The following is a 27,752-nucleotide window of genomic DNA, read 5'->3' on the forward strand; positions in this document are numbered from 1 at the left end:
GTTTTGAGTTTTGAGTTTCGATCCCAGCCGTAGTCAGTTCCTGGAGAGCATCCACCAAAGGAATATCCGTACTCAGAACCTCAATGGTTTGATTAAAGATTTGAAATATTTGAAAATTAATTGTTTATAGAGATTTTAGTTGTGAGAGAGTCACGTAAAACAGTCGAGTTTTGGACTTCGTAGAGTACAGTCGGGTTTGAGAGTTGCCGCTGGTCACTTCAGGTGATCAGACGTGCGTAGAGTTTGCAGTTCCAGGTTAAGGTTTCAGTCTCTTGCATTTTATTTTTGGCTCCAGATAAAATTACAGAGTTATAAAGTTGTTAAAAATAAAATAAAAAGTTACTCAGCATCGAATTACTATTGTTAGTTATATCGTTCCAATAATTTTGTCGCAACTATGTTCAAGTTTATTATTAAGGTTAAAGTTTTGGTTGAATAAATAAGGATTTTGTTGAGCATAAATTTTTGGTGTTGCGAATAAAGTCATTGCAATCATGGATCCACTCTCTACTCGAATCACACCCTCTCTCCACAAACCAGCACACTGAGCAACCCCGAGGTATTCCGTTGTCCTTCCGGTTGTTGGTTATTTGATCCATATTTTGTTAAGTTTTGTGTTTCCGGTTACGTTTACATTTATTGGCTAGTTTGATAATTTCTAGCGGTCAAAAATTATCTAATTTCGCTTAAGTTTTGGCTATGTTTACGGTTATGTTTAAGTTTTAGTTCGAGTTTGGCTAGTTTGATAATTCCTAGCGAATAAAAATTATCTGATTACGTTTTCACTGGTTTGGTAATTCCAGTGATTAAAAATTAACTGGCGCCCTAATTTTATTGAGACCAGGAACCAAAAATCGGGAAGATACCGAAGTATAATTGAGAATTTTAGGAAGCAGTTAGTTCCCATAAAACCTGAAGGAAAACCCGATTAGAAATTGGCGATTATCGCCAAGGTCTGGAAACGGGGAACACTGTAGCGATCGAACACCTGGATTGACTTTAAAAATTTTGCGTTATAAATTGACGCCCAACGTACGGGCCTGCGACCTTAAAAATTCTTATGTTATAACTTTTAATTTATTTTCATAGTACAAAATAGATAGTTTTTTTTTTTTTTTTTTTTAAGTTATACTTCTTTTGGCGCGTTGGAGAAAATTGATGAGGGTGAATTTTTACGATGCGCGCGCACACCGACTCCCAAATTTAACAGTATGAAATTAGTTCTAGGTGGCATGAAAGTCGATAGCTATGTTCAAGTTGTATATTCTAGTATTTTTGTACTTAGAAGTTCTAAGTTAGAATAGGGATGCACGATTCCAAAAGAAAAATCGATCTCGAGAATCGCGATAAATTTTATCGAAAGAATTGATCCTTGATAAAATCGAGTGTGAAAGAATCGATCCACTGATAATCGATCGTTTGAATGAATGCGTAATTTTCAAGTTTAAAGAATTCCATATCATTATAATGAACTAATTTAAAAATTAATATGGCTTATACTAATGCATTTTCAATTATTAAAATAGACATTTCTTCTAGATTGAAAATAATATTTCATTGCACTTAATAACAGTGAATTATAATTTTTTTACTAAATGCTTTCTAATATTTAAATGAGTTAATTAATTATTAATTAAATTGATTTAGTTAAATATTAATACTGCTATTAAATATTAATCAAATAAAAAGTATTATTAGTTAAATGTATATTTTAATAAAAAAATAAATATTTTTTTCTAGTTTCAAAAAGAATAATAAAATTATTAAGGGGTTATATCCACTTGTGATTTTCAAAAAATCGATTTTTTTTCATTTTTTGAATGTACATATATTCAAGAATATTCTCTGAAAATTTCAAATCGATCCGACAATTAGTTTCGGAGATATGAGCGTATTAGTAAGAACGTCTCCGAGCGTTCGAAAGTAGGCGGAGCACGAGCCGGAGTAGCAGCTGTTTCTGGTAGCTTCTATCCTTTTGTTCTCGATTTATATTGTGTTTGAGACACTAATATAATAATACAAAAGATCTACTTTATACCTGAAACTTATGTTGAGGAATTTTAGGTTAAAAATATGTGAACTCATCAGTTAGAAGTGATCTTTCACGTGGACAAGTTGTGTTTGTGCTCAGTTTATATATTTCTCAGTGTGTATAGTTTAATTAATTAAAGTCAAAAATGCCTCGTAAAATTAGCAGAAAAACTCGTAGAAATTCCAATGAAATTTTGTCTCGAAGAAAGAAACGGAAGAACGTTTTTAATCCGAAAACCGTGGAATATGATGAGAGCGGTTTCAGCGCCTCAGCAAAAAAATTTAAAGCGCAAGAGGAAATATGTGTAACTCGCGATACGTCAGTTGAATATAGAATTTTAAATTTTATAACTGTGTTTACCGCTATTAGTGAATATGTATTGTATATAACTTGCCATGAGCCAGTAAAATTCGAAACAGCATCAGAACGTGGACTTGGTTTTAAAATTGTTATCTTATGTGATAAATGTAGTCCTCGTAGTATAAACTCTAATTTATTTAGGATTTACTTCTCTATTTGGAGTTACATCTCTAATTGAATACTACAGTGGAAAAATAATTGATCTTTTAGTTAAAAGCTTTTACTGTAAGCAATGCGAGCCTTGGAAATCTCACAAGGATACTGCTGAATATCAGGAATGGTGGGCAGAGCACAAAGACATATGCTCAGCTAACCACGATGGGTCATCAGGAAAAATGGAAGTTGATGCTGTTATTACCATGTTCAAACGTTCATTGGAAAAGTATCAAGTTCGTTTTAGAAACTACATCGATGATGGTGACTCTAAAACCTATTCGGGGATTTTGAAGGCTGCTCCTTATGGTGAGACAGAAGTAACGAAGAAAGAATGTATTGGGCATGTTCAAAAAAGAATGGGCAAACGGCTAAGAGACATAGTAAATAATACAGTAGAAGAAATGAAAGATAAGAATGAAAAAAAAAAAAAATGTTACTTGGTGGCAAAGGTAAATTGACTGGGAAAGTTATTGATAAATTAACTGTTTACTATGGTTTAGCGATTAGAAGACACTGTGATTCTGTTGACAATATGTATAAAGCCATTTGGGCATCTTATTTCCATAACTGCTCTACAGATGAAAGCCCTCAACATGATAATTGTCCTATAGGAGAAAACTCGTGGTGTTCGTGGCAAAAAGCGCGAGCCTTGGGAACTTTGCCCAGCTATAAACATAATTATGAGGCCTTACCACCTGATGTTGCAACAGCTATTTTTCCAATTTACGAAGATCTAAGTAACAAAAAATTATTGGAACGATGCGTTGGTGGTTTTACCCAGAACAATAATGAAAATTATAATCAGCTGATATGGAAAATAACTCCAAAAATTATTCCAGCTGGCTCTAAAATTGTGGAAATAGCTGCAAACATTGCAGCCGGGGTCTTTAATGAAGGTAAAACATCTCTGCTTTATTATATGAGTGCTATGGGATTATCACTTGGACCCAATGCTCATTCCTACGTGAGTAAAAAGGACGCAGAGCGCATCTCAATTTCGGACGCAAGAGCGCAAGGGTCGACGCGCGAGGGACGAATGGCTTGTAGACAACAACAGTTAAACATTTTGGAGGCAAACCATGAAGCAGAGGGTTCCTCTTATGGTGCTGGAATATATGACACGATGTAAGTTGAAAAAAAAATTTTTTAATTTAGTGTAAATCGTTCCCGAAACTTTAAACGCGTTTATCTCAAAACCGTGTTTTCAGAGTCGGTGAACAAAATTTCTCCGAAACCGCTAAACCGATTGGTTTGAAATTTTCACACGACTTACTCAGATATATTTTTCAGGTAATGATCGAAGGAATAAGGTTTCGAACAATAATTTCGATTTTTTAAGCGACTTTTAAGTGAAAAATTTGCATGAAAAACTGATTTTTTTTTTTGAACGGCCGCCATTTTGTCAAAAATCAAAATTTTGACTAGACCTTCGATCATTACCTGTATTTATTTATTACAAAACTAAATATTTTTGGTTTTTGGTTTTCAGATAATTTGGACCAGAGATATCTTGTTCACCGCCAAGCACCTTTTTTTGGAGGTCTCTCCGCAGATCATCTACAGGAGCTAGGGGATCCAATATTTTTTTAAATAAACCACTGATTGTTAAAATACATTAAATTCTGTTGAAGTACATTTTTTCCATTAATGTATAAAATAAAATGCCTCTTTGGAAAAAATTCACAAAAAAACGCGTTTTTTCTGCCTCGCAAGTGAATATAACCCCTTAAAAGAAAGTAAAATTAAGTTTTTCTTATTAGAAATACCATTCCGCTGTTGGTAGGGATTTAAGGAACAATATTTGCTGTAAATAGTCAGCACTTAATCGATTTCTGATAGCATTTCCAATATGACTAGCAATAGAAAAAAGTCTTTCACACGGGACAGAAGTTGCAGGAATCGTGAGGTGTTCTAAGGCTATCGATGATAAAACTGGTGCAGATTTTTTTTTCTCGGTTCAAAACTCAATTGCGTTTTCGTCTTCTTGAGAAGGACTATCGATAAATTTTTTTTTCTAATACGATTATAAAAATTTTCAATGACACAGAATTTATTAGATATTTCACCATATTTGTATTTTATTTATATAGTAAATGAGTTAAAAAATTACACTCGTTGATTTGAATAATTTCTATAAGTGGGGTTTTTTCTCATTTTAACTGCTACAATTAATTTGTTATAATATTTAAAAAAAATTTTATCTCAATTTTAGAATCAAGTTTTTAAATTACTTAAAAAATACTTTCTTTCAAAATTCCCGGTCATCGTCGCCATTTTATTTTTAGACGATCGATTCCGACTCTGAAGAATCGATCTAAATAATCGAATCGACAACAGGAAAAGATCGATTCTAGTAAGAATCGATTTTGAATCGTGCATCCCTAAGTTAGAACACGTGTTTCGTTACAGTATAATCAAACAGTGTGAATAAATAAACGTTATTTTGGTGTTTTTATTAAATCAATTTTATACACGACGGTGATAGTATATACTAATAATTTATTAGTATACATGTGTATATATATATATATATATATATATATATATATATATATATATATATATATATATATATATATATTAGGGTGGTCCTTATGTTGGGTTTTTTGAAATTTTTTTTCACGATAGTTCAAAATCGGTTCAAAATCTATAAAAAAAAAATCATGCCAAGTTATAGCTCTTAATTTTAATATTAACCCGCGCCCCCGACAGTCAAAGTTTTAAAGGAAAATAACATGGGAAAAGTTATATTTTTACTTTGGAATTTTTACGTCATAAACTAACCAACAAATCACATCAAAAATATTTTTTCTAATGCAAAATTTAACGGTCTACAAAAAGGTCTCTTATCATTTTTTGATAATTCTAACGGTTTTGAAGTTATTCGAGGTCTAAATTGAAACTATAATCTTTTTCATAGTTTTTTCTGGTCATTTAATAATTCAACAATCATAGACGGGTTATTATTCATATTAGATTACTTTTTTTACTTATGCATATAATTTTGAACTATAATTTACGTGAAAAGTATTAATCAATTAAAGAAGTGTATTATTAATATTTTAATGAATCGAAAATGTACAAACATTACCATTTTTATTTTTAATTACAGATACTTTCATGAAGTTTTTACATTAGTTTTTTTAAGTGCGTCAGGAAACATTTGACGATGATCTTTAACCAATTGTAACACGTATTGCATTTGTTTTTCATCCTTAGTATAACGATTACAAAAATCTTGCACTAGTTTAACTCCTCTTTCAGCACAGTCATTCACAACCGATAGTTTTTTAGCGAATCGTAATGCAGTTTTATAGTGTTCATTATGAGCCCATTCAGAAGGATGAATCTTTAAAAATTCTGTTTGTAACTCGAATCTATTGAAAAAATTGATCGATTCTGCAGTTACGAAAAAGTCAATATCATTATATAATAATTCAGTTATGCTCTTAGTTTGAAAGCGTTTAACACTACATTTTTCACTAGTATAATCCAAGTCTTCTTCCGGAATATCATTAATCACAATTGTTTCTTCTTCTTTACGCAGCTTAGCGACAATTTTTAATTTTGTTTCTTATGAAACTTCCTCATCAAAAATAGCCATGATTGCTAATTCTGGTGATAAATACCACAAGTGATTCATAAATCTACTAATTGCCACAGTAGCAAGATTACTGTTGATTGCCTTAAAGTTGTTGAGTTCTTTTATAAACTGTAGATCATGGTACGGAGCTTTGACACTATTTGACGACGAAAACCAAGCTTTAACATAAACCATTGTCACAAAAACACATATTTGCCGTAGTTTATTATCTTCACCTTTTTTCAATGACACTTGCTCCCGAAGCATGTACATTTTCAATATATAAATAGCTTTTGCCATCCATCGTGCATGGTGACAAGCTCCTGGCTTACGAAAACTAAATTTTTCGGGGATGACACCGATAAAAACTAAAGTAAGCTCTAATAACTCTTTGTAATCATCACGAGGCAGTTGTGATGCAAGAGTTTCAGTCGCAAAAGTTCTAATAGATTCAATTTTTTCATTTGTCAAGATATTATCATTTTTCGGATCATCTAAACCTGTTTTGTAACTGAGTTTATTTAAATCTCCCCATTGCTTTTGGAATCGGATAAAAAGTGGAACATTAGGACCAACAATATTTGGAAAAACAGCTTCGAAGACATATCTTAGGACTATTTCAAATATATGATGCCTACATGGAAGATACAACAAATCTCTTTCTAACAATTTTTCCAGTAATGCAGCAGCACTATTACGAAGACCTAAATTTGAAGGAGTAGTGTCACAGCATATTGCTTTTACAGATATGTCGAATCCCCAGTCACATAATGTCTTATGAACTACAGAAGCTTGTGCCATTCCAGTTCCATCTTCACTCGTTGGTACACCTAACATAATTTCTTTACTTTCTGAAGTAATTATTACAGGCAATCGATGAACAGTTTCTGTATTTAACAAATTAGGTAATAATTTTCCATCCCAATTTACAACAATAGATGATAACTTTAAGTCTTGGAAATGTTTTTTTATTTCTATTGATTTTGACTCTCGCATAGTAAGCCGACATCGGCGAATAGATGATCGATAGACAATAATGGAATTAATATCCACTTCTAATAATTTTAAATCGATAAGCGACTGACAAATAGCTGTAGTTATAAACACAGCATCTCTGTCGCTTACTTAACAACGGTCAAAACTAGCTACAACTCTTTCGTTGAGAATATTGTGAGTTCCTCTTATATTTCTTGATTTAAATTGGCCGGCAATAGTTGGAATGTATACTTCTCCACTAGAGACTGATTGAGCACTTCCTTGGCTTGATAAGAGTTCAACGTTTTTGTCTACAAAAAAGGATAATGATAAGACAAAAAATATCTTCACTATAAAATAATAAAATATCAATGAGTAAGTTGATTATTATAATTTACCAAATAATGATTTTTCTTTTTCACTTTCCAATTTTCGTTTTTCGAAATCCAATTGTTTCTCTAATTTTTTAACACCAATTTCATCGTCATCGTATTTCGTCTTAATATTTGCAATAAAACCAATTCGTTCATCTGATCTCTGATTATTCAAGAATTCTTTGGAATTTTCATCAACCATTTCAAATACATTTGACGGTGCGATGTCAAATAATTTTTTTAATGAACAGGAAAATTCATTTTGTTTTTTCACAGCAACTTCACTCCGATTTCTATGTTTAAGAAGTATGCGCCACTCATCATACAGTTTTTTCAATTTATCTCGACATCTTTGCACATCTTAAACGGGAATTCGAGCTTTCTTCCAAAACACAATAATTTCATCGATCACTGCAGCAGCACTATCTGTGATAGTATTATTTAAAATACGTGTATAAAAAAATAACACTTTCAAAGCTTGCAATTTCGATGGTAATTTGTTACATACGATTTGAACGTCAACATCACTAATCAAAAAAATGTTTTGACGTAAACGTGATAACTCCATATTTAACTGATTACTTAAATATCGGATAAATTAACTCAAAAAATTTATTTATATATCAAAAAGGCATCAGTACTAGTAATTGAACGATTTTGATCAAGCTGAGAAATAAATGTAGGTTATGAGTAATCTGAGAAATAATTTTAGTGTTAGAGATTGAAGTAAAATCTAATAGATGGCGGCATGATCGGTTTCTAAAATGTTTTTAACCAGAAATCAAAATTTGAAATTGGAGTTTGTTGATATTTGTACCAATAACAATAAAAATCGAGACAATAGGTCCCGAATTTCTTTTGTATCCAAAAAAGTTAAAAATCTTTAAAAAATGTTCGACAGTTCAGGCTAAAAAAATGAATTGGTGTTACTATTATTCCAAAGTTACAGTTACTTTGAAAATTTTCTAAACAAAAAAATCCAATGAGATTATAAAGAATAACCGGTTCATGATTTATGAACTATTAAATGACCAAAAAAAACAGAAAAAACTATGAAAAAGATTATAGTTTCAATTTAGACCTCGAATAACTTCAAAACCGTTAGAATTATCAAAAAATGATAAGAGACCTTTTTTGTAGACCGTTAAATTTTGCATTAGAAAAAATATTTTTTGATGTGATTTGTTGGTTAGTTTATGACGTAAAAAATTCCAAAGTAAAAGTATAACTTTTCCCATGTTATTTTCCTTTAAAACTTTGACCGTCGGGGGGCGCGGGTTAATATTAAAATTAAGAGCTATAACTTGGCATGATTTTTTTTTTATAGATTTTGAACTATCGTGAAAAAAAATTTCAAAAAACCCAACATAAGGACCACCCTAATATATAAATTGAATATTAGGGATAAAACTGATTTAAATAAACTATTTTGAGTGCATTTATAGATTTAAGGTTGATTGTCGGTATGTATAATTTATTTATATCATTAATCAAAAATTATTACGTTATTATTATTTAAAAATAATTTTTTTATGTTTTGTTTTATTTCTGATACATTAATAAGTTTTAAGTATAAATAAAAAAAATTAATTTATTTTCTATACATGTTTATATAAACCCTAAATACTGAGTGTTCATACTGTTTTTGATCTTAACTATTCGTTAAATTTGATTTATTGATATTTTAATTATTTTTTTTATATTCTTATTATAACAAACAAATTTTATTAAGTAACTCTAAAAATTACAAGCACTCAGCTTAACATGAGATATTTATATAAACATATATTTTCAATTTATTCAAGTAGTAGTTGAAATAATCGAAAATAAATTCTAATAAATAAACTTAAATGAATTTTAATAAAAAAATTTAAAATTTAAATCAACTTATAAAAAACATTATAAATAATTTTCTATACGAATTCATATCTATCTACCTATGATCTTTTGCAGGTTTCTCTGAAACTAATAGTACTACATCGTTAAATTTCAATTTCTGTTTAAGTTTCCGAGATGTCTGAAGATATTACTCAAAAAAATTCACAATACTGTAAAAAATATTATGCACGAAAAAAATCTGCAAATCAGGGGGTAGTAAAAAAAAACTAACTCTGAAAAGTGTCGACAGTATAGGCAACGACAAAAATTGCTCAAACAACAATTCCAATCTGAGAACGACGTTATTCATACTCCATCAACATCAAGTTTGCAAATGACGTTTGAACCTCAGCCTATCGGCACAGGTAAAAATTTAAATAATTGGAAAATCAGAGTTATAATTAGACATATATAATGAGATTATATAGTTTTATTTAATTAGTTAATTAAAATTAAATTATTTATTTAAATTATTATTTTAATTATCGTTAACTATGAAATAATTTAATCTTTATAAAATAAAATTTTAATTAAATTATTCAATTCTAAGTTTCTCGATTTAGTTCAATTATGTTACATTTAATTATTTAATAAAATAATTAAATTTAACATAATATTGATAATTAAAAATATTACGATACAATGCAACTTATAATGTTGATAAGTACATTAATCATAATTTTCACTCACTTCCAGATTCAATTTCGTCCACTTCAGTACACAACACTCACAACTTCTTAGAATCACGTTTTGTAACTATTCAAGAAGCTGAAACTAAATGTCCACATGGGATCCGATTATTTAATACAAATGAAGCTGTAACAAGATATAATAGTAAAATTTTAAATCTTGCACAAGAAAAGACAATCTCAATAGCGAAAGATGTATTCACTGGTTGTACTTCGGCAGAGCAAACTACTTCCTTCCGTCAAAAACTACACAAAATGTCATTAATTGATACTGGAGGATTACCGTACGAAACTGTATTTGTGGTAAACGTCTTCTACATGATAACAACAAATATAGACGTGTCTGATTGCTTAGCAAAAGGGGCTGTTGGTAGACTAGTTTATATAGAATATAATGGTGATAGAGACGTAAATGTTGCGTGGCTTGAGTTCCCAAACTCATTGAAGATTGGTCAAAAAATTCGAAGAAAAGTCGCTGGACATGTAGCTGCACATCAAATTAGTAAAACAGCAGTGCCTATCACGAGAAGATCTTCGACTATTTCTCTAAATAACAGTAAAACGATTAATGTTAAACGTTCGCATTTATCTTTAGTTTGTGCCTGTGCAACAACTATTCATAAGTCGCAAGGGAGTACATACCCTGAAATTGTCTATGAATATGATAAAACACATCCCTTATCATTAGTTTATGTCGCTTTATCACGCGTTACAAGTGTCGATGGGTTATACATCACTACAAGAGATAATGATAAAACATTTTTTCATGGACGAAGACCTTCAACTGCAGTCGCTAATCTGCGAACTGAATTTCAACGACTCTCGAATAATCGTTTGATTACTATCAAGGACGATATCTTAAATTTCATTAGCCAAAGAAAAGGATTGACAGTGTATACTTTCAACTGTCAAAGTTTACGCGCTCACTTCATTGACTTAAATGATTCAGTTATACAAAAATCACAGATTTTGATGTTAAATGAAACTTGGCTGGATGACACTGAATCAGTTAACATATCACATTTTAATTGCATCGTTCAATATAAACGATCAAATCATCGAGCTGGAGGAGTTGCTATTTATCACAATGCAAACGATACTACAAATATTATTACTCCTTGCATTGATATGACAGTCAGACAGTCCGAATTTGTAAGTTCATTAAAGTCGACCGTAGGTGAATTTTGTGTAGCGGAGTGTGTAATGGAAGATGGTCATAAAATTGTTTTAGTTGCAATTTATATTTCTCCAAATCAAAAAATTGAAGACATTATTTATTTTTGAAAAGAACATTATTTCCATTCACAACAATTGGAGCATCTTATATGGGTAAAAATGAGGATAAGTTACCTATGATTTTGAGTGGAGACTTTAATATAAACTTTAATTCAAAGACTTCTGAGCCACTGATAAAATTTTTTAATGACGATTTAAATCTATCAATTAATAATGACACTTCAGTTTCAACAACACGGCATGGCACCACTATTGATGGTGTATTTACAAGGTACTTATCTACAGTTTCAACAAGACTATTTATATCATATTTTAGCTACCACAAACCTCTTGTTACTCACGTCCCTATTCAGTCACTACGAGAAGAATCTACAAGTATAAAATAGTTTATTTAAAATATTTATAAATATATTTAATTCATAGTCATAATGATTGTATATTTTTACTATGTAGTCATATTTTCACGTAAATAAAACGTTTTTCATTTAAATGTAATCTTTTTAATTAATTTTAGTATAATATTTATCGTTAATCACCACTGAATTTTAGTTATTTTTTTTCTATACGCCAAAGAAGTATAACTTCTAACGCATATACATGAGTACACACACTCTTTTTTTTCATAGGTATGGCATAAAATTGTCAATAAATTGAAAGTAGTATCAAGGTTATTGGCGAAAACTTGTCTATACTTAAACAGAACAATTTCATATGTAATATGTGTGCTTGAGGCGTAAACATTTGGATTTAAACAATTTTTTTCCTACTTTATATATAAGTTTACTATTAAAGCTCATCTTTTAGTTTTTTGAATTATAATTTATTTGTAAATAAATTTTTTGATATCGCATACTTGATAGGGTTCAACATTTTTTTTCAGCTTGTTTTTTATATATCATTTCTTGAACTATATTACACAACCAATAAAATAATATTGCCAACAAGATTATAGATAAGACCAAAACAACATTTGCAACTCCATGTAATAATTTCAGTGTCTTGCGAAACGATGAAATCTGATACAACAGAGGTATAACTTTTAGCATAATAAAAATTTTTTCAACTTTTATTAATATTTTCAATCTATGACTTTCACTATATTAAAAAGTTGCTTACATTAATAAATCTTAAAAAAAATCAACTTGGTATTTAAAAATTCATTGAAAATATACTTCTAAATAATCAATGATTTGCATATTCAAATATGTATGAATGGTAAAACTTTCGATAACAAACATTAACAATATAAGTATAACTAAGAAATACCTACTGAGCATTGTAAAAAAACTTGATTCTTGATAGTTTGTGAGAGCTAAGAAAACATAGGCCAATCCAAGGACCATTATCCCTATTAAACCAAGCACAATGACAGTTTCATATACTCTCGACATAACACCCTGAATAAATAATTAAAGATCCATTAAAAAATATATTTAGTGTCAAACTATAATATATATGGGGTATTCCATGCCAAATCGACCACTTTTGACCCCGACCCTTTTCGATTTGGCCGAAAGTTTTCCATCCTTTTCTACCCTATAAAAAACGGTTCTCAGAATTTTTTTGAATTTTTTTACCTAACTCCAGAAAAGTTATGAATTTTTCAAAAAATGGCTTTTTTATTTTCAAATAGCCATAACTTTTTCAAAACTAAACATTTAGGTACCTTTTTTTTTTTTTAATTTTTGTTTTTAGATGTACTTTCCGATAAAAAATAATAAAAACTTTTTGTAACTCAATACATATGGAATTTTTCAGTTTTTTGACAAAAATCAATGATTTTTCGAAGTTCGACATTTTTTTTTTTAATTTTTTTTTTCTAAAATAAACTGTAATCAATTCCACAGTTATCCCTGTAGAACCCAGATTGGGCCGATTTCTCTTTCTATTTTTTTATTCAATTGAAAAATATTGTTAAATTTTCAAAAATGGAAAAAAATTTTTTTCATAAATTTTATTTATATAATGAGATAAATACAATTCAACGATTTTACGGCATTATATTCACAATTTAGAGGCTTCATCGATGACTGTATTTAGTAAGATTCAAATTTTAATATATCAATTAGATCGATAAACTAGGGATAACAATTATCGACTTACCTATAGCCAGTAAACTAGATGCTATAAGCTAGTATGTTTTGATTAAAAGTGCGGCTTTTTCATTTTGAGATCTAAAACATAACCTATAAATCTTTTGTGCAATTTAGTGTTTTATAAAAGATTGTCATTACATTTGTTGTATAAATAAATAATTTCTCTAGTTTATAAGCGCTTTTTTAATTTGTCTTTATGGCGTCAAAAAAGGTATTTGATCGGTGTTGTAATCCTTTTGAGTTGGAATCTCATTTTAAAAAAATTGGTTTACGTCCGGCGACTGATATTATGAAAGTAACGTTAGGATTAGATGATAATTATTTATTATGCAGTTCATGTCGAAAAAAAGCTTCAGAGTTAGTGAAGCAACAAACAAATGCTCGTAATGATCCTAGTGCTGATGTAAGTGACCGTGAAGACAACTATAGTGACAATAATGACAACAATGATCAGGCTGATAATGATAGTAATACAACTGCCATGGATCTCCCATTATCCTTATCATTCCGTAAGTTTTTTTAATTATTTATACGTTACTTGAATACATTTCTAGTAGCTATATGTTTCACTATTATTTTTTAAGGTTCCATGTCATTTGATAGCGAACCCAAAGCATCACAATCAAGCTCAGGATCCCAAGTTAGCGCTGCAACTCAATTACCCATAATAAACCATGCATTAGAATTGTTAAATCAATCACCGATTCCATCGAAGAAATTGAATGATAATCAATTTTTGAACAATAAAATAAATCGGGTATCCGACAGCTTGAAAAAGTTTTGCTTTCTTCTTCAGATGAAGAATCGATTGATGACGATAGTGAAAATTTTCGCTCTCTAATTAAAATGTTGTATGATAAATTCAACGATAAAGAAACTGATAAGTCTTTGAAAATACAAATTTTAACATTATTACCTGTAAAATGGAGTGAGAGACGTATTTGTGAAACTATGAATACATCAAGACATTTGTCAAGAGTAGCAAAAATTTGGTTGAAGAAACGGGTTTACTTTCTACACCTGAATCGAAATTAGGTATGGGTAGCGTAAAATCGATGTTTTAAATACACTTGAAAACTAAATTACTCAACATTTTTGTATAGGGAGGACGATTACTGATCAGGTAAAATTAAAAGTTGAAAATTTTTACAACGATGATGAGTATAGTGCTCAAATGCCCGGTATGAAAGACTTTGTATCAATTCGAAGTGATGATGGTAATCGGATACACGTCCAAAAAAGACTTATCCTGTCTAACTTAAAAGAATTATACCAATGTTTCTGTGAAATAAATCCTACTGAGAGAATTGGATTTTCAAAATTCGCTTCTTTGCGACCAAAACATTGTGTGTTAGCAGGGGCAAGTGGAACACACACCATCTGCGTGTGTACGATTCATCAAAACGTGAAGTTAATGATGCTTGGTAATTATCAAATTAATTAATAATTATAAATGCGTGAATTTTAAGTTTACTAAATTACTGATATTTTAGGTGCAAATATTTATTCTTTGACAAGGAACACAGAAAAGCCCATTAAACACTACAGCGATTACTTGAGCATGATTATATGTGAAAATCCATCTTTTCAGTGTTATTTAGGTGGATGTAAAAACTGTCCTGGGGTCGATGAGTTGAGTAAAATTTTACTAAAATGTTTTGAGGACCGGGAAATCGAGAATATTACATATAAATATTGGATATCAAAACCGAGAAGTAGTTTAGAAACTATTATTAAGCCTACAGAAGAATTTGTGGAAAAATTTTGTAGTGAGTTAGAAATTCTTCTACCTCATTCGTTCATTGCTAAGGAGCAAGCCCAATTCTTGAAGAATTTGAAAGAAACATTGAAACCAAACGAATACGTTATTATTTGTGATTTTGCAGAAAATTATGCCTTCGTAGTACAAAATGCGGCAGCTGGTTTTCACTGGAATAATAATCAGGCAACAGTTTTTCCAGTCGTTATTTATTATACAGTAAATAACAAACTTGAACACAAAAGTTTAGTAATTATCTCAGATTCTAACAAACATGATGCCGTTGCTGTTCATGTTTTCATCGAAATAATAACTGATTACGTGAAAAGTCTTCCTGAACGTTGTAACAAGATTTATTATTTTTCTGATGGAGCTCCTCAACAATTTAAAAACTGTAAAAACTTTGTAAATTTATATTACCACGAAGATGATTTTGATATTCCTGCTGAATGGCATTTTTTTGCGACTGCCCATGGGAAAGGTCCGTGTGATGGAATCGATGGTATTCTCAAACGACTTGCAGCGAGAGCAAGTCTCCAACCCGCGGTAGACAAACAAATAACGACACCAGAAGAACTTTTTGAATGGGCTTCTGCACCGGATAACTTGCCGAATATTATAGTGAAGTTTTCCCCAGAAGAAGATTATGACACAGCAGTAAATGATTTAAATGATCGATTTTTGAAAACGAAACCGATTACAGGAACTCAACAACTACATTGTATAATTCCGGACAAAATGGTTGTTTACTAGTTAAAAACTTTTCGAATTCGAATGAACACAGAATTTGTAAAATATTTAAACGACAGAGAGAAAAGTAATTAATTTTAGCTGCATCAATTATTGATCTTACTAATTACAGTCATCGATGAAGCCTCTAAATTGTGAATGTAATGCCGTAAAATCGTTGAATTGTATTTATCTCATTATATAAATAAAATTTATGAAAAAATTTTTTTTTCCATTTTTGAAAATTTAACAATATTTTTTCAATTGAATAAAAAAATAGAAAGAGAAATCGGCCCAATCTGGGTTCTACAGGGATAACTGTGGAATTGATTAAAGTTTATTTTAGAAAAAAAAATTAAAAAAAAATGTCGAACTTCGAAAAATCATTGATTTTTGTCAAAAAACTGAAAAATTCCATATGTATTGACTTACAAAAATTTTTTAATATTTTTATCGGAAAGTACATCTAAAAACAAAAATTTAAAAAAAAAAAAGGTACCTAAATGTTTAGTTTTGAAAAAGTTATGGCTATTTGAAAATAAAAAAGCCATTTTTTTGAAAAATTCATAACTTTTTTGGAGTTAGGTAAAAAAATTCAAAAAAATTCTGAGAACCGTTTTTTATAGGGTAGAAAAGGATGGAAAACTTTCGGCCAAATCGAAAAGGGTCGGGGTCAAAAGTGGTCGATTTGGCATGGAATACCCCATATACTTAAAATTTGATATTAAGCAGTAGACTAAATTTATGACTACGTATCAAGCGCAGATGCTTTATCACATTAAACACATGCCCATTAAGAACATGTGCTAAAGTTATAATAGCATCATAATACACATGATTTACAATAGTTAGGTTAGTCCACATGTTCCGTAAAAGAGTTTATTCATCATGAGTCTGGTTATTCTGATTTATAATGGTTAGATTGTACAAATAAACTTAATAAATTTATTTTTCATTTGATTTATTACTGTGTAGTTCTTCAACAAAAACTGTGTTATGAAATTCATGAATTTTTGCAATGAGAAAAATTGAAAAGGAGGATTCAGAGCAGAACTTTCCATCATGAAAGTTACTAAGCTTTAGTATTATAACTAAGAAATCAAGGCATTTAAAGTTATTAAAATTAAAATTCTAGAATTAAAAGTAGTAGACATATTTTTACATTTTCGTTACAACTTTAAATAGAATAATAACAACGACCTCACAAAAAAAAAGTGGTCTGTACTTTCAGCTTGACCTACCTATCTTCATGTTTCTTGACGCGCTGAATCCGAATCTGAAGTCGGTTTTGCCCGTACACACTCAAAATTCTAATTAAAATAAAAAGAACTAAAAAAACTAAAATAAAGGTAAAAAATTTCGAAAAACTGCAGTCACAGCGAGTAATAAGTTTTTGTAGACCCGGATCAATCATGATTTTTATGTATATCTTATTACTTAATCTGAATCTGAACATAACATAACCCGTTGAGCCGTCAAAATTTGAAAAAAAAATAAATAAATAAATAAAAACTAAAAAAAAATTGAAATTATCGATCTGAAAAAAAATCTTTGGATTGAGATTGAGTATGATTTTTGAATATTCTGTTCCACTGCATTTAAATCCGAAATTATGTCCCATTAATGTTTTAAAATAAAAAAAAAATTTTCAATGAATCAAAAAAATTGAAAAAATTCCGCTTATTAACATCAGAAAAAATCTATTCAACACGATTGTTAATGACTTGAGTGCGTTTTCACGAATGGACTATGATCATAAATTTGAAAAATAGACAAAATTTAAAAATCTGTAAAAAAAAGCATGTAAGGAGAAGATTCGAACCATATATTTTCGAATTTCAGATTGTCGTTCTGGTATGTTCTGTACGTTCTGGTATGTATATTTTTTTCTGGTATTTCTCTTGTTAAGAAGCTTTCCTGAATGTTTCCGCGATGATGTCGGTCTGTCTGTCTGTATGTATGTTGTGACATGGGAAATTTTTCCCATCTATGATTCGATTATAGAGTTTATTTCTGTTAGTATTATTTAGTCTAGAGTGTTGGCCAGGCTGATGGAATGCTGAGATTCAACGCGCCTGTGTCGCCCCAAGTGGTTCCCGATCAGAATGCAAAGCTCGAGGTAGAAATCTAGCCGAACCGCGCCAAATAAACTATTTTAAGTATGTATGGATGCGCCCGAAAAAAATTTACGATGTCTTTGAAAGTGTGAGAGAGAGAGAGAGCGAATGAGAAAAGCGACCGGGCGAACCCCCAGTTCAATTCGGGTAGAACTCTATAGCCATGAAAGTGATGACTTAAACAACTGATAACATAGGTTCCGATGACTTGAATTCCTATAGCCCAGATTCCGATTACCAAGATTTCGATAGCCAAGATTTTTGATAGGGTATAATCCCATTAACCCAGGATCCCGATGGAGTAAAATTCCCAATGCATCTGCGAAAAAATTATTATTCAGATAGGTGGCACTATTTGATTGCAGCTCATATTTTCCATAATACTTTAAGACTGTTTACATCAAACGACAGCATATTATAAGGAGTAATTTAAAAAATTTTTAAAGTTTTAAAATTTTGATTCTAATTCCGTATAGAACTAATTATATTTGTAATTAATTAATTAATTAATTTTATATAATTAAATTAAAAGGTAAAACACCAAATTAATTATGAATTATTTTTCATTTTAAGATTTTTTAATTATTTTAATATAAAAACTAATCACTCAAAATTTATAAAATTTTATTTTTCAAATATACCACAGCTACTATTAACATTTTAATTTTTTAAATTAGTTCATAAAATAACTAATAATAAAATATTATTTTTTTAATTTCATCCAAAAGCACTTTGACCGATGACAGAAATGTAGATTTAACAAGTTGAGTCCAGCAGGCTGGAGATCGAGTTAGCTGATGAAGAAGATGAAGAGGAAGCTTCCGATTCCCCAGAGAATATTGATGAAGAATGGAAGAAGCTATTGTTTTTTTTATTGACATGACCGTGCTCGAAGAATTTGGATGTCATGCGGGCTGAAAAATGCGTGCCTCAGGGAGAATTTAACATTCTTTGAGCTACTATTTTCAAAATAAGGAAACTAGAAAATAGAATACTAGAAAATCGAGCTTGCTTTCACCAACATATTTATTATCGACATTTGAATTTATCTATATTATTACAAATTGCACTGTAAATCCAAGTGTTTTAAAAGTGACTACAATGCTTCTAGATAGAAATAAAACACTTGGATTTACAATGTGTATTTCTTAATTATTGACATTTTTAAAAATATAAGGTCATCTTGAAGTTAAGCTCATCGGAACTGTTCATTTGAGTACACACACGATTTTTTTCATATATTTTATATATATGATATTTCTCATATTTGTGAAATTTATAAAATACATTTAAAGTTCGTGTGTATATTTAACCGAAAGATTTCGATAAGTGTAACTCTATGATGAGCTTTTATCGTTAAAAATATCATCAATGCACAAAATACAACTTCATTACTTAATTATTGATATTTATGAAGATATAAGATCATCTTGATGTTTCGCTCATCGAGACCTATCATTTTAATACCCACACGAATTTTTTCAAATATTTTATAAACATTTTCCATATTTGTGAAATATATAAAATACATAAAAAATTTCTGTGGGTATCCAAATGAAAGCTGAATAAAAAGTTTTTCGCAGATGCATTGGGAATTTTACTCCATCGGGATCCTGGGTTAATGGGATTATACCCTATCGAAAATCTTGGCTATCGAAATCTTGGTAATCGGAATTTAGGCTAACGGTTTCTATTTCATCGGGATTCTTGGTTATCGGAATTATATCCAATCGAAAATCTTGGCTATCGGAATCTTGGTAATCGGAATCTGGGCTATAGGAATTCAAGTCATCGGAACCTATGTTATCGGTTGTTTAAGTCATCACTTTCATGGCTATAGAGTTCTACCCTTCAATTCGCCATCAACGACCAGGGAGACATCTGGGAGTGACAACGATCAACGAGGGAAATTCCGGAATCGGAATCCAGTAATGACAGGACGTTGAAGCAACGGGAGCACAGTGAGGCTCCACCTGAACGCCGGATGGAGAATTAAAGCGGGAATCGACCAACCATCGTGCATGGAAATTTATCCGACAACGGCTGATTGGACGCGCAGCTTCTTAGCTGCGCTAGAGAAAACACCACATAGTGCTGGAAGTCGAAACAGATATTCAATTCTGATCCGGATACCGTTCGAGCTATTATTGACAAGCCGATAAATTTTTTTTTTGTTGTTATCACAATAAGCAAGCTAAGACAAATTATATAGGAAATTCATCCGCTTACGTGTTGAATCTGTTTAATTAATTATTTTGAGTGTCGATCCCGCCGAAAGTCGATTTTATTGTGTAATGGCCGTACGCCAGAAAAGCCAAGAATTGTACCAAAAGTTTTTGGTCATTCCGACAACGAAAGATTCCGTTTGTGACGCCATCACCGAGAACCTCTGCCGCCTGTCAGCACAGCCGACACATGCTTCCTGGACTTTCACACCGTGCCGAAACGTCGACTGAACGGGGTAAGTGCGGTCGCAGTTTGTTCATATACCTGGGTGACTTCACCGCGACCCGCGATTAAGACGAGATCGGATAGGTTTCTTACCTGTCCGAGTTACAAGCTATAACTGCTTATTTAATTTTTTTTATAACGTTTGAAAAAAAAAAAAGAAGGACAACTAATTATGATTTTGAACTTAAGTCCGAGAATAATTGTGTACCGAAATTCAACAATTGCGTTGTTGAATTCCGGCTTCAGGGTGACGTCAGCCAGGTGTCCGGTGCCAATTTTTTTTGTAATACATGCTGTTGAGAGATATTATGTACATTTGTCGATTTGTTTTGGTAAAAGTTTGAGATTGCCTGCCGCAGAGAATTGGCTCGACTCGAGGGTCATCTAAGAGCGCCAATAGACACTATACCTCGAGCTTTGTTCCTGCGTACTGACCGACGGATAACAACAGTTACCGACGGTCCTGTTATCCGCCGCGGATGATAACTGATTGACAGATTGTGCCATCGATAATCTATGTACTACAGATCGATCCACTTGATAAATTCATTTCCTTAATGCGAATTAAAGTGAATTTTTTTTGTTTGTTGTAATTATTCGACTGATTTCTTGTGACCTATGGTATAAAATTCGTTTAATGGTCTAAGAAGGAAATAATTTTTTTTGGTTGTTAATTTTGTTGCGAGGCTCTTATTCGATTCGTTTTGTTTATATTTTTATTGCGTACTAGCGATATTGTTCGACTTCGCGTGCGATTACATACATTATCGATTCCGATTGGTCTAATTTTGGCGATTTTAATCAAATTTTGAACCATTAATTAATTAATTTTTTATTATTTTTTTTTGATAAATTCAAAGTTTTGGTTTGTTAAGAAAGGACAAGAGAAACAATTTTTTTTTGTATTGATAAATTCATAATTTGTTAGTTAAGAAAAGAAAAGCGAAACAATTTTTTTTTTGTATTGAGAAATTCAAAAATTTGTTTGTTAAGAGAAGAAAAGAGAAAACATTTTTTTTTATTGATCATATTCAGATTTTTGTGATTGAGAATTGAGAATTGCCGGACCTGCGTATTTGTTCGATCTAGTTCATTGTTAATTAATAAACATATTTGTAACAGTCCCTGCGCATTAATTTTTTTTTCTTTGAGCTGTCTCAATTTTTTTTATCGCTGGTGGTACAAATATTCCGAATCGATTCCTATACCCGCTCTACAAACTTTAGGATCTCTTCGACGTTGACCTGCCGCCCAACGACGATCAATTGTTAACTTCCGAACCGTGGAACGTAAAGTTCCTGGCGCCCAACAATCTACGAACCAGGTAAGCCAATATTTAGGTGGAGCTCTCCGGCGCTGTCGACGCCAGTGCCGTGAAAAAGCCATCATAATGTATGTATGTATGTATGTATGTATGTATGTATGTATGTATGTATGTATGTATGTATGTATGTATGTATGTATGTATGTATGTATGTATGTATGTATGTATGTATGTATGCAGGTATGTAGGTATGTAGGTATGTATATATGTATGTATGTATGTATGTATGTATGTATGTGTGTGTATTTTATACATAATCTTGATTATAAATAACTATCTCGATTACAATTGTCATGCCACTATTGAATGACTTTCGCTTGAGATGCAGAGGAGTTTTGAGAACTGCTTATTCATGTGAAGTGTGTACTAAATCTTTCCATTTTAGTTGTCTACGTGACTACATTAAAAGTAAATCATCAACTGATTGCTGCAAGTCTAAATTTGACTACATATTACAGAAACCGGAAGTAAGAAGAGACTGCAGCACAAGGTACTATAAGTCGTCTTAAATCTCTGAAATCTGTATCATCAAATAAGTGGATATTCATGTCATCGGATGAAAAATTGACGGCGGTGATGGAATCTCTGGTCAGTTTCTTAAGCATTAAAGATGATGAAAAAATTATAAATTCAAAGTTCAACGATCTAAATTATTGTCTAAAATCATTACAAACAGACCAGAATACAACCAAACAAGAGGTTACTGAGCTACAGAAATGTATAACTGAAAATACTGGACAAATTACGGAACTGGCGAATAAATTAGAAGCTTTGGAAGTTACTATGATTTCAAAAGCGGCAGCAGTATCAGAAGAGATAAACTGTTTGAAGAATAGACCGACGACGTGTCCAGGATCTTCTGGAATACAAACAACAATGCAAGTGTCATCAGAACTGATAGTTTCGGGTATACCGAAGTCAGTTGTTTCTAATCTCACACCGGCCCAGATTTCTTCGAGTATTTTTGATGTTCTTAAAGTGCCTGAATTGAAGGCAGCTATTCTATGTATTCATAAAATCGATGTAAAGTCAGAATCTCGGGTTAATATTAATAATAATATCAGAAATCGACCTGTTCTTCACACTTTTATACTCAAAATGAAATCACCTCAAGTTCGTGATTGTATTATTGATGCAAAACGAAAGTACAAAATTTTGCTAGTAAAAAATGTCTTCGTGGAAATTGTTAGTAACTCATTTAAAGGCAATATCTATGTAAATGAACTTTACATCCATATGTCTATAAATTACTGCTTGCTACTAAGTCTAAGGCAAAAAGTGTAAAGTTTAAGTATGTTTGGGTGCAGAGTAGCTCGATATTTGTCAAAAAGGATGACGACTCACCTAAAATAAAAATTACTTCAGAATATGATTTAACCAAATTAGATTAACAGAAAAATTAGATTAACGGAAGCGATATTTTTTTTTCCGTGCATCTAAAATCTCACTATTCACTGAAAACATCCCGCTATTTATGGTCGAAGAACTGCGAACCACTGTTAAAACGTTTAAAGACGGTAAAGCGCCGGGGACTGATGGAATTCTTGCAATAGTATTAAAAAAATTAGAAAAACGGTAGACCCTGAAGGCCATCCGTGCAACTTCTCGCTAATTTTATATCAAGTGCTTAAAACTGCACTAATGATGTTTTTGAGCTCTCCGAGCTCAAAAATACAATTTATGTGTTATTTTAAGCTTCCTGAGCTTAGAGGGACAACTTTTCTATGCTTTTGAGCTCTTCGAGCTCAAAAGTCTGATAAAACTTCGATAACACACAATTTTTCTAATTTTCAAACTGCAGTAACTTTTGAATAAATAAATTGATTTTTACGCGGTTGGCAGCATTCGGCGCAATTTTTTAAGCTGTATAAAGAATCTGTAAGCTTAGTTTGATCGAACCAAGAATTTTGGAGTAATTCCGGAAAAGCACTTTTTTCGGTTTTCTTTCGTCAACGATAGCTTACGAATGAATAAACCAATTTTGACCGGACCAACAGCGATCGACGTGATTTTTTTATGTTAAAAGTTAATTAGTTTTTGGGATCGATCGGTTGAGCTGTTTGAAAGTTATTCCAAAAAATGTCGGAGTAATGTTGAAAAAATCCTTGTATCCAAATATTTCGTCGAGGATATTTACGTTCTTGGCGGCAATCAACGCAGTTTTTTAAGTTCTAAAAATTATTCTAAAAATTAGTTCTAAAATTATTCACCAAAAACTATCCGAAAAGAAATATCGAAGTTATGTGAAAAAAACACTTTTTTCGGTTTTCTTTCGTTCACGATATATTTTTAACGAATAAACCGATTTTAACCGGATTGTCAGCAATCGACGTGGTTTTTTAAAGTTGAGAGCTGATGAGTTCTTGGAATTGATCGGTATAGCCGTTTGAAAGTTATTCCAAAAAATCCACTTCTGAAAAGAAAATTTTTCCTATTTTTTTTGAGATTTCTCTAAATTTCTCAAAATCTATCGGTCCGAAACGGTTCAAATTTTCAGGAAATCTAATTTTAGTGAAGTTTTTTCGAATGGCACCAACCGCGATAAAATCGGTTCAACCGTTCAAAAGTTATAAAAGGTTTACACACACACACACACACACGCGCGCGCGCGCGAAGTTTCCATGCCTGCTACTGGACTTGCTCACCGCGTGAATCTCAACGGGTACCTTTGGCTCACCTTGGAAAAGGCATAAATTGAGCCTCCTTGACAAGGGGAAAGGTCCACCTATCACCTCGTCTTCCTTCAGGCCGCTCTACATCCTTGATATTACTGGCAAACTGCTTGTAAAGCTTATCAAAAATAGGCTCGACAATGCCATTGAAATAACTGGTGGCCCGGCCAGAAACTAACATGGTTTTCGCAAGGGCTGATCAACCATTAGAGCTATAAAGCAGGTCCTGGATAAAGCCTAGGTAGGCAACCACTGATCACGGAAAGTCTGCGTATTCCTAACACTCGACGTCAAAAATGCGTTTAACTCAGGAGGCTGGAGAGACATCCCAGACGCGCTTGATGAAGACTTCGAGATCGAAGAATACTTAAAGCGTATCATAGATGATTTCTTCGACGGGAGATTTCTCATCTACGACACGACAGAGGGCTCACGCGTAGTAGAAATTACAGCTGGAGTCCCCCATGGCTCAGTGTCACGTCTAGACTTACAGACCGCGCGCTACGACAGACTCCTAAAACTAAAAATGCCAGAAGAAACATACCTTATTGACTTTGCAAATGACGTCACTGCAGTGGTGTTAGCACGAAACGTTATCCAAGCCAGTAGTTGGATCAAAACCATAATGGCTCGGGTCAGCGACTGGCTAAGAAGTCGCAAACTTGAAATGGCTGCCGACAAATCAGAGATGGCGGTTCTGACCAGGCAAAGGTAGTTCCCCAAACCCTTCAGTATTGACTTAAACGGGAAATAAGTCATAGCGAAAAAATTAGTGCGCTATCTCGGAGTTATGTTGAATAAAGTTGACCTTCTCTGACCACATATCGATAATGACTGAAAAAACGAATAACTTAGTCTCGAAGCTCTCGACTAGAAAGGACCGTTCTGTCAGGTGTAGTACACCACTCTATCCTTCTATACGGTGCTGAAATTTGGGCGGATGCTCTAAACTCCGAGGTACGCCGTAAGAAATTAGTCGCGTTACAAAGAAGAGGAGCTTTGCGGGTTGCATGCGCATATCGTACACGGAAAAAAATTATATGAAAAATTACAATAGTAACATCGTAATCCAGGACTAGACTTTTAATATTTTGATTTTTACGATGCTGCCGTCTACAGAATACAATTTGAACTATTGAAAATTACCATGTTATTTAGTTAATTTTTTTTCTGTAAGAGCAAGTGAATAGGACGCATACTATATGTTTTAATAAAAAAAAAAGACAGAGTCCAGTAGTTTGCGGCGCCACTACCAAAAGATGACCAACTACTGTATGGAGGGTCTTATTATGTGACTGAACAGAAAGTTTGGATATTCTCTCCGATAGCGTAAAAGGATAAACCTTGGGCTTGTGCTGGAGAGGACTCCGGATTCAATTCCTCGGTGATACAGAATTATTTTTTCGATGACCTAAGTTTCTTTTTAATTTGAGTGATAGAAATTTACGATGCTGCATCGTATAAATTACGATGTTTGAGTTTAGGTCCAGCACTACAATATTATATACTAAAAATTACAATGTTTTCATCGTAATTTTTCATACAATTTTCTTTCCGTGTACTGTCACAGCAGCAGCTGTCCTAGTAATTGCGAGCGTACCGCCAATAGACTTGCTGGCCAAAGAGAGAAAGAAAATCTCTGAACAAAGAAATTGTACAAACTCGATCAGTGAAATCAGAGCAAAGAATAGATTACGAACCCTGGAAATGTAATCCGAAAGATGGCATAATGAAACTTCCGGAAAATGGACAGCTAGATTAATCTCCTCTATCAGCTTATGGATTGATAAAAAACATGGTGAGACAAACTTTTTCTTAACGCAACTGCACTTAGGACACGGAACCACAATCTGAAATTTAAAAATGGAGTTTCGTACCTTCTCCTTACTTGTTATTGTTTACAGATTTTCAAATTTTGTCAATTTTTCAATTTTAAGATCATATCCAATCCGTGATAACGCACCCAAGTCATTAACAATCGTGTTTAATAGATTTATTTCTCATATTTAGAACTGCATACTTCCCAATTTCTTTTGAATTATTCAGATTTTTTTCTTAATTTTAAAACGTTAACGGGACAAAATTTTAGATTAAAATTCAATGGAACAGAATATTTAAAAATTATACTCAATCTCAATCCAAAGTATTATTTTTCAGATCGATAATTCAATTTTTCATGATTTATTGCAATTTTTTTTTAGTTTTTTTGCTATTTTTTTCAATTTTGACGGCTAACGGGTTAAGACGGGTAACATTCAGATACAGATTGAGTCATAAGATATACGTAAAGATCATGCTTGACCTGGGTCCACAAAAATTTATTCATCGCTGTGACTGCAGTTTTTCGCAATTATTTGCCATTTTTTTTTTTTTTTTTTTTTTTTTAGTTACTTGCATTTTACTCAAAATTCGGAGGGTATACGGGCAAAACGGACTTCAGATTCAACGCGTAAAAATACATAAAGATAGATAGGTCAGGTTAAAAGTACAGACCGCTTTTTCCTGTGTGCCGGTGTAATACTTACATTTACTCATAAAAAAATTAACTCGATTAAAGAGAAAAAAATCTCTAACAAAAAGCGTTTTCATAAATTAGATCATCTCAAATTGAAAGCAAAAATGTTTTCAATTGAGATACTGTTTTTGATTCATGTGAATTTAACTTGGTAGAAGAATTGTTTAATTTCGTATCACACTACAATAAAAAAAAAAAATTTCTTAACTTGAAATTTTTTCCCATCAATCTAGTTAAATTATTTGTCAGTGTAGGTATTAAAGTTTAATTACTGTATGTTACAGATGTAGTTATATTATATTCAAAGAAAAATAATAGAATAGGTGAAGACTTACAGTTGGTAGAGGAAACGATGTATTTAGTAGACAAAAATTTTTGTCACAGTTTAATATCACAACAGTTAAGGATTAGGTTTCAATAGTTGCAATTATCTCTAAATTTCGTTTATAAGTAGACATAATTTCAAATGTTTTTGATGTCAAAATATTTTTGATCATTAAAATGATGATTCCCTTATATTTTCAAGGATTGTTTCAACGTAAGTTCATAGTTTTACATTAGTTAATGGTATAGGAATCAGTCATGATTTAGATTTTTTTATAGTAGATCTTTGGGAGCGTGTATTTGAAATTAGGTTCATATAAGTACATTAAAACAGAATAACCGTGCACATGTTGAATAAAACTTGGAAAATGCATACCTTTCGATTGCCAACAAATCCTTCAGATTCCATAAAAAAGTAAGCGAATGGTAAAAAAACGAACAGCGACAGGTTAGAAAATAAAAAAACATGATTCCAAAGACCT

At 31.7% G+C, this 27,752-nt stretch overlaps 2 protein-coding genes across 9 annotated transcripts in view; one reads left to right on the top strand and one right to left on the bottom strand.

The window, feature by feature from the left end:
* The window catches only part of Lili (LMBR1-like protein lilipod), a 184,796-nt gene that overhangs the window by 98,289 nt on the left and 58,755 nt on the right, over positions 1 to 27,752 (bottom strand). For all 8 annotated transcript variants that reach the window (XM_074240327.1, XM_074240325.1, XM_074240322.1 and 5 more), the window contains 2 exons: positions 27,647 to 27,750; positions 12,554 to 12,680 (listed from right to left, as the gene is read on the bottom strand). In XM_074240327.1, coding sequence (XP_074096428.1) covers positions 12,554 to 12,680; positions 27,647 to 27,750 — 231 coding nt within the window. The remainder of the gene's footprint in view (positions 1 to 12,553; positions 12,681 to 27,646; positions 27,751 to 27,752) is intronic.
* LOC141525647 (uncharacterized) lies at positions 13,303 to 14,220 on the top strand. Its single transcript, XM_074240207.1, has 2 exons — positions 13,303 to 13,888; positions 13,964 to 14,220. The coding sequence occupies exons 1-2, from the start codon at positions 13,576 to 13,578 to the stop codon at positions 14,218 to 14,220; spliced, it is 570 nt and encodes a 189-aa protein (XP_074096308.1). The 5' UTR covers positions 13,303 to 13,575.

The sequence above is a fragment of the Cotesia typhae genome, unplaced genomic scaffold (genome assembly GCF_013202065.1).
Source record: "Cotesia typhae breed Kobodo isofemale line unplaced genomic scaffold, CoteBio_Ctyphae contig_27, whole genome shotgun sequence".
Taxonomy (NCBI): domain Eukaryota; kingdom Metazoa; phylum Arthropoda; class Insecta; order Hymenoptera; family Braconidae; genus Cotesia; species Cotesia typhae.

What these genes read in the sequence shown, in the direction of transcription:
- LOC141525647 (XM_074240207.1), top strand. Translation starts at nt 13,576, where the DNA reads ATGGCGTCAAAAAAGGTATTTGATCGGTGTTGTAATCCTTTTGAGTTG. An exon ending in CCCATTATCCTTATCATTCC is followed by an intron (nt 13,889 to 13,963) that starts GTAAGTTTTTTT and finishes TTATTTTTTAAG; the next exon opens with GTTCCATGTCATTTGATAGC.